Below are 8,391 nucleotides of genomic sequence, written 5' to 3'. Positions count from 1 at the left end.
TTAACTCTTCAGTATGTACATACTAGTATTTCTTACAATTCATCTTTTAGTTGGTATAGTACTACGAATACCACTCGTTTCTTCACATTATATACGTACAATATATATGGCCAACATCATATAGCCAGTAGTTTAGTTGTCAAATAATTTCAGGGTGCTTAGTTTTATTTGAGGGGTGTGTTGTTCTGGACACCATTATTGTGACTCAAATCTCTTTCGCCATGTTATAATGACATAAATACCGATGGACCAACATGCCAGCTCTCCCTCTATCTCACTAAAGTAAAATAAAGTGTGGGGCCTACTTGATCCCAACAGCGTTCTTATTTTCCTGTAAAATTGTTCGCTTGGTTACTCCTAACAAGCAGCTCCACACTTATCATTGTGAGAATCAGCTTAATTTTGTCATGTAACATGGTCAATAGGTTTGACGTGAAAATCACAATGTCTGATGGCATTTTGAGCAAACATCTAACTTAACGATGGCATTTTTGAGATATCTAATTGCATTTTGAGCAGGCATCTCACGGATCGATGGCATTTTTGAGTAGTTGTAATTTCTAATGGCAAAACTGAGTAGTGATACACAACTAGTTGGATAGCTTGTTGTAGTATTAGTATAAGAAAAATCATGTCCTCGTCTGCGAGCCACCGCGCGCATGGGCAAGGGAGAAGGCGTCTAGTAGTAAAATCAAGCTTCTCCTCATTGTACGAGTTGACGCGACACATCATAGCACTGGCCCCACATGGTTGCCTCTAAACTTGGCTGAAAGACCCGCAATGTAGAATACTCCATTTGCTACAACCTCTAACATTTACCCCACCACAAATTAAAATATATATTCTTGTCTTGACCAGATGAGCGTGCAAACTACAATCACCAGGATGACAGGCAGGGCGAGAAGATTATTTTAATCAAAAAAAGCATGGAGCCAACCGCAACGATTTTAAGCTTACACGCACGGTACACGCTATCCTAGACTACTCTACACATGAAACTGCCACACGAGCGTCCGGGCTGCGCTTGGCTCTTCGCCTCTTCGGGAAGTCGAACAATGATGGAGTACCACTGCATGCTTCTGGCCATTTGACACCGATTGAACTGCTGCATGTCCACCGCATGCCGGAGGGAGAGCGTGTAACTAACGAAAGCTTCTCCTAGTCCTGCCAGCCACCACGCTCATGGGCGAGGGAGGGATGCAGCTTTATTGACTTACTGCTCCTGTCTATGCGTGCATGACAAGTGGGTGGCCCACCTGTCATGCAGCCAAAGGCAGGTGCAGCCACCGGAGCTCAGTCCGCGAGGGAGAGAGCATTGTAGTAATCAAACTTCCCGGTCTTGTACGAGTTGACGCGGCACATCAAAGCACTGCACTCGATATATTTCAATAATTTGCGTTTACTGATGCATGTCGTGACTCTCCTTTTGATACTTGCATGTGTTGATTTAATGCACCTTGAAGTAGTATGAATATTATGTGACGGTAAGGCTTTGTAATGCCCCGGCCCTAATAAAGCGAGAGATGGTTGTGCATGAGGAGGGTGAGATCATTCAGACGGAATAGGACCTGACGATGGAGCTCTCTGTGGTCTCGATGGACCTCAGCTTGCTCCACTGCCCCTTGTGCCTCCGCCCCTTGAAGCCTCCAGTGTATGAGGTTCAAATACACCTTGTCCGTTCGGCTGATCGAGCAAGGTGCAGGTTTCTTGATTCATGTGTTGTTCGATTGATTTGTGTTGCGCAAGGGAGGGCACCTGGGCTGCGCGGACTGCCGCGTCGAGCGCCCCGGGAACCAGCGGCAGTGCCAGAAGTGCGAGCGCGGTGGTGGCTTCGACATGCGGAACACGGCGGTGGACGCCGTCCTCTCCTCAGTGAGGGTGGAGTGCTCCCACGAAGGTTGTGGGCTCTACGTCACTTACCACAAGCTCGCCGATCACCGGAGCGTGTGTCCGCTCGCGCCCTGCAAATGCCCCGTGCCCGTCTGCGGCTACGAAGGCACGCCGCCGGTGCTCTCCCACCACATCAGCATCATGCATCCCATACCCGTGCACATGATCCAGTACGGCAAGGCGCTACAGCTGCAAGTGCCACTGTCGGAGCCATGGCTCTTGCTGTTCGCGGAGGAGGACGGCCGCGCATTTTTCTTGGTCGACGGCGTGCTTGACATCGGCGCGCCTATTGCTGTGTTGGTCGTCTGCATCAGAGCGGGGGTGTCCCCACTGCCGCACTACATGGCCAAGCTGTGGGCGAATGGCCCGCCGGGGGAGCCCAAAGGCAGGACCGACGTCGTCAAGGTGGAAATGGAGGTGACAAGCAGCAAGGATCCCGGCGACGTCGCCGTGCAGGAGCTGACCTTCTTCACAGTTTCGCCCAAGCTGCTAGTCGGGGCTAAGCTGGTGTCCCTCCACATTCAGATTGACAAGCTCACGTCCTAAATGATTCAACAGTGCCTTCTGTTTATCTTAGTAATATGCTAATATAGGGGTTAGCTCGGTCTAATTTAGCTTAAGAGATGGTGGGTTTTGGTGAAGATGCAGCAATTACTTTGACATCAGATCAACAGTTAAAGTAATTTCCAACAGCCGAATGGATATTTTGTGTCTGTTGGATATAAAGATCCTTTGGGTAAGAAGTATAAGAGCATCTCCAATAGGTTGTCTATATGGATGTCTATACTCGTTTTCCACGATGTGAGCCCAAAACAGACGTCCAACAGCTTGTCTATATGGTCGTCCAAATATATACATCCTCTAAATTGACCTCGACAATGTCCATGTCTGGACAATGTGAAGGCGTCGTCTAAACTCAGCTGCAGCCAGGATTTTTCGCTCTCCCCAGCGACGGCCCACCTGTCATGGTCCCTACATATAGACGTTCTCATGCAAAACTGGACGTGTATATGAGGGAATCTTTTTAGACCATTGTCTATATGAATATATAGACATCCAAATATACACATGCTATTGGAGATGCTCTAACAGCTTATATGCTTGTTTGTTCAGGAAGTGTTGCATACTTGTGCGAGTTGACGCGACAAATCAAAGTAGTACTACTAGTAGTACTCCCTCCGTTCCTAATTTCTCTGCGCATAATAAGTCGAGGCGCAGATACCAAGGAGGGCCTAGTTGTGTCTATACTTGGACAACCCACCCGACTGCGCACCAGGCAGACGAAGCTCGTGTTGTGTTGGTGGCGTGTGTGGCCCGCACATTAACCAAAACCTCGCGCCTGTAGCTTAGCCTCCGCGTTTTAAACTTCTCAATCTCAAGGCCAAGGAGCAATGCGAAACCTATGATAGAGCCAATTGGATGGTTGAGAACACTACAATTCATAGCTACAGATGCATGTGTGTGAGAGGACGAGTGCGTGTGTGCACCTCTTCTCTTCCTGTATAACGTACTCCCAAATTACCCATCGCAAATTACTCGTCGCAGAAATGGATGTATCTAGAACTAAAATACATTTAGATACATCCATACCTGCAACAAGTAATTCAGGACGGAGGGTTAAACTCAGAGTACAAGTGTATGTGGGTGGCATCGACCTAGGGAGCTAGAGATGGTGCGTGCGAGAAGTCCCAAGATATAGGTGTGTGCATGGGAAAGAGGGAGGGAGATGATATGTGTCGATGTAATCATGTGAAAAAAACACTAGTCTATAGCTCGCCACGAGGCTATTCTTGTCGAACACCCCAATAACCGTAAGATATGTATCCGACAGTGCCAGTTATTGCACGTACACAGCAGTAGAAAAAGAAGTACCATGGCATATGCTACACCACGGCCGAGAACACGTGCCCACGTTACGCCATCCGGGAATAGTGCAGCACTTCGAAACTAGAACCATCAATAAATTTTGAGCTTGCACCTCGTCACATTCCAAACCTGTTGATACATCCATTTTGCATCACGCTTTTATATCAATATTTATTGCATTATGGGCTGTTATTAATCATTATGTCACAATACTTATGATTATTCTCTCTTAATTTACAAGGTTTACACGAAGAGGAAGTATGCTGGCAGCTGGAATTCTGGGCTGGAAAAGGAGCAAATATTAGAGATCTATTCTGCACAACTTCAAAAATCCTGAAACTCCACGGAAGTCAGTTTCAGAATATATAAAAAATATTGGGCGAAGAAAGCACCGGAGGGGGGCCACCCACCGTCCACAAGGGTGGGGGGCGCGCCCTACCCCCTGGGCACACCCCTACCTCGTGGGCCCCCTGGCAGGCCTCTGGTGCCCATCTTTGGCTATATGAAGTCTTTCACCCTGGAAAAAATCATAAGAAAGCTCTCGGGATGAAACTCCGCTGCCACAAGGCGGAACCTCGGCGGAACCAATCTAGGGCTCCGGCGGAGCTGTTCTGCCGGGGAAACATCCCTCTGGGAGGGGGAAATTATCACCATCGATCCTCTCATCGGGAGGGGGTCAATCTCCATCAAGATCTTCACCAGCACCATCTCATCTAAACCCCTAGTTCATCTCTTGTATCCAATCTTTGTCTCAAAACCTCGGATTGGTACATGTGGGTTGCTAGTAGTGTTGATTACTCCTTGTAGTTGATGCTAGTTGGTTTATTTGGTGGAAGATCATATGTTCAAATCCTTTATGCATATTAATACCCCCTCTGATTATGAACATGAATATTATTTGTGAGTAGTTACGTTTGTTCCTAAGGACATGGGAGAAGTCTTGCTATAAGTAGTCATGTGAATTTGGTATTCGTTCAATATTTTGATGAGATGTATGTTGTCTCTCCTCTTGTGGTGTCATGTGAACGTCGACTACATGAACTTCACCATTATTTGGGCCTAGGGGAAGACATTTGGAAGTAATAAGTAGATTATGGGTTGCTAGAGTGACAGAAGCTTAAACCCTAGATTATGCGTTGCTTCGTAAGGGGTTGATTTGGATCCATATGTTTCATGCTATGGTTAGGTTTACCTTAATACTTCTTTGGTAGTTGCGGATGCTTGCAAGAGGGGTTAATCATAAGTGGGATGCTTGTCCAAGGAAGGTCAGCAACCAAGCACCGGTCCACCCACATATCAAATTATCAAAGTACCGAACACGAATCATATGAGCGTGATGAAAACTAGCTTGACGATAATTTCCATGTGTCCTCGGGAGGGCTTTCCTTTATATAAGAGTTTGTCCAGGCTTGTCCTTTGCTACAAAAAGGATTGGGCCATCTTGCTGTACCTTATTTACTTTTATTACTTGTTACCCATTAAAAATTACGTTATCATAAAACTATCTGTTACCGATAATTTTAGTGCTTGCAGAGAATACCTTACTGAAAACTGCTTATCTTTTCCTTCTGCTCCTCGTTGGGTTCGATACTCTTACTTATCAAAAGGACTATGATAGATCCCCTATACTTGTGGGTCATCAAGACTCTTTTCTGGCACCGTTACCGGGGAGTGAAGCGCCTTTGGTAGGTGGAATTTTGTAAGGAAAGATTTATATAGTGTGCTGAAATTTACTGTCACTTGTTACTATGGAAAGTATTCCTTTGAGGGGCTTGTTCGGGGTATCTTCATCCCAACCAATAGAGAAAAGAATTGCTCCTCAACCTACTAAACCTACTGAAAATGTTTACTTTGAAATTCCTTCAGGTATGATAGAGAAATTGCTAGCTAATCCTTTTACAGGAGATGGAGCATTACATCCCGATTTTCACCTAATCTATGTGGATGAAGTTTGTGGATTATTTAAGCTTGCAGGTATGCCCAATGATGTTATCAAGAAGAAGGTCTTCCCTTTATCTTTGAAGGGAAAGGCATTGACATGGTTTAGGCTATGTGATGATATTGGATCATTGAACTACAACTGACTGAAATTGGAATTTCATCAGAAGTTTTATCCTATGCATCTGGTTCATCGTGACCATTGTAATTATATATATAGTTTTTGGCCTCGCGAAGGAGAAAGCATCGCTCAATCTTGGGAGAGGCTTAAGTCAATGTTATATTCATGCCCCAATCATGAGCTCTCAAGATAAATTATTATTCAAAAAATGTATGCTCGTCTTTCTCTCAATAATCGCTCCATGCTCGATACTTCTGATAGTGGATCTTTTATGATGAAGACTATTGAATTCAAATGGGATTTATTGGAAAGAATTAAATGCAACTCTGAAGATTGGGAACTCGACGAAGGTAAGGATTCAGGTATAACACCTAAGATTTATTGTGTTAAATCTTTTATGGATACAGATGCTTTTCGTGAATTTAGCACTAAATATGGACTTGACTCTGAGATAGTTGCTTCTTTCTGTGCATCATTTGCTACTCATGTTGATCTCCCTAAGGAGAAGTGGATTAAATATCATCCTCCCATTGAAGTAAAAGTAGTTGAACCTATTAAAGTTGAAGAAAAGACTATCACTTATAATGTTGATCCTATTATTCCTACCTCTTATATTGAGAAACCACCTTTCCCTACTAGAATAAAGGATCATGCTAAAGCTTCAACTGTGGTCAACAAAAGTAACATTAGAACACCCAAACCCTCTGAGCAAATTAAAGTTGAACCTAGTATTACTATGGTTAAAGATCTCTTGTCTGAAAATATTGATGGGCATGTTATTTACTTTTGTGATGAAGCTCCTAGAATTTCTAGACCCGATACTAAAAATAAACATAGACCTGTTGTAGGCATGCCTGTTATTTCTGTTAAAATAGGAGATCATTACTATCATGGCTTATGTGATATGGGTGCTTGTGCTAGTGCAATACCTCATTCTTTATATGAAGAAATTATGCATGATATTGCACCTTCTGAGTTAGAAGGTATTGATGTTACAATTAAGCTTGCCAATAGAGATACTATTTCATCGGTTGGGATTGTTAGAGATGTTGAAGTCTTGGGGGGAGTTAAATATCCTATTGATTTTCTTGTTCTTGGTTCCCCACAAGATGACTTTTGTCCCATTATATTTGGTAGACCCTTCTTAAATACTATTAATGCTAAGATAGACTACAAAAAGGATATTGTTTCTGTTGGTTTAGGGGATATGTCTCATGATTTTAATTTTGCTTAATTTCGTAGACAACCCCATGATAAAAAATTGCCTAGTAAAGACGAAATTAATGGTCTTGCTTATATTGCCATGCCTCCTAATGATCCTTTAGAACAATATTTCCTAGACCATGAAAATGATATGTTTATGAATGAAAGAAGGGAAATAGATGAAGTATTCTTTAAACAGGGACCTATTTTGAAACACAACTTGTCTGTTGAAATTCTAGGTGATCCTCCTCCACCCAAGGGTGATCCCGTGTTTGAGCTTAAACCATTACCTAATACTCTTAAATATGCTTATCTTGATGAAAAGAAGATATATCCTGTTATTATTAGTGCTAACCTTTTAGAGCAGGAAGAAGAGAAATTATTGAAAACTCTGAAGAAGCACCGTGCTACTATTGGATATACTCTTGATGATCTTAAGGGAATTAGTCCCACTCTATGCCAACACATAATAAAATTGGAGAAAGATGCTAAACTAGTTGTTGATCACCAACGACGGTTAAATCCTTAGATGAAAGAAGTGGTAAGAAAAGAAATACTAAAGCTTTTGGAGGCAGGTATAATTTATCCCGTTGCTGATAGTCAGTGGGTAAGTCATGTCCATTGTGTCCCTAAGAAGGGAGGTATTACTGTTGTTCCTAATGATAAAGACGAATTGATCCCACAAAGAATGGTTACAGGTTATAGAATGGTAATTGATTTCCCCAAATTAAATAAAGCCACTAAAAAGGATCATTATCCTTTACCTTTTATTGATCAAAACATACACATTTTTTCTTTCTAGATGGTTATTCTGGTTTCTCTCAAATACCTATGTCGAAAGAGGATCAAGAAAACACCACTTTTACTTGTCCTTTCGGTACCTTTGCTTATAGACGTATTCCTTTTGGTTTATGTAATGCACCTGCTACCTTTCAAAGATGTATGACTGCTATATTCTCTGACTTTTGTGAAAATATTGTTGAGGTATTCATGGATGATTTTTCTGTATATGGAACTTCTTTTGATGATTGCTTAAGCAAACTTCATCGAGTTTTGTAGAGATGTGAAGAAACAAATCTTGTCTTGAATTGGGAGAAGTGCCACTTTATGGTTAACGAAGGTATTGTCTTGGGACATAAAATTTCTGGAAGAGGTATTGAAGTTGATAAAGCTAAAGTTGATGCTATTGAAAAGATGACGTGTCCTAAGGACATTAAAGGTATAAGAAGTTTCCTTGCTCATGCCGGTTTTTATAGGAGGTTCGTTAAAGACTTCTCAAAAATTTCCAGGCCTCTGAATAATCTCTTACAAAAAGATGTTCCTTTTTTCTTTGATGATGATTGTGTAGAAGCATTTGAAATACTTAAGAAAGC

The 8,391-nt window shown here is 42.5% G+C and overlaps 1 protein-coding gene across 1 annotated transcript; it reads left to right on the top strand.

Annotated features, from left to right (window-relative positions):
* The first annotated feature begins 1,574 nt into the window (after positions 1–1,574).
* LOC147959026 (E3 ubiquitin-protein ligase SINA-like 10) lies at positions 1,575–2,436 on the top strand. Its single transcript, XM_087534756.1, has 2 exons — positions 1,575–1,658; positions 1,747–2,436. Exons 1-2 carry the CDS (start codon positions 1,575–1,577, stop codon positions 2,434–2,436), a joined length of 774 nt encoding a protein of 257 aa, XP_087390882.1.
* The last annotated feature ends 5,955 nt before the right edge of the window (positions 2,437–8,391 follow it).

The sequence above is a fragment of the Triticum urartu genome, chromosome 7A (genome assembly GCF_056163025.1).
Source record: "Triticum urartu cultivar PI428250 chromosome 7A, HENAU_Tu73, whole genome shotgun sequence".
NCBI lineage: Eukaryota > Viridiplantae > Streptophyta > Magnoliopsida > Poales > Poaceae > Triticum > Triticum urartu.
Note: the sequence above shows the minus strand (reverse complement) of the source record. Positions and strands in the feature narration are given on the sequence as shown.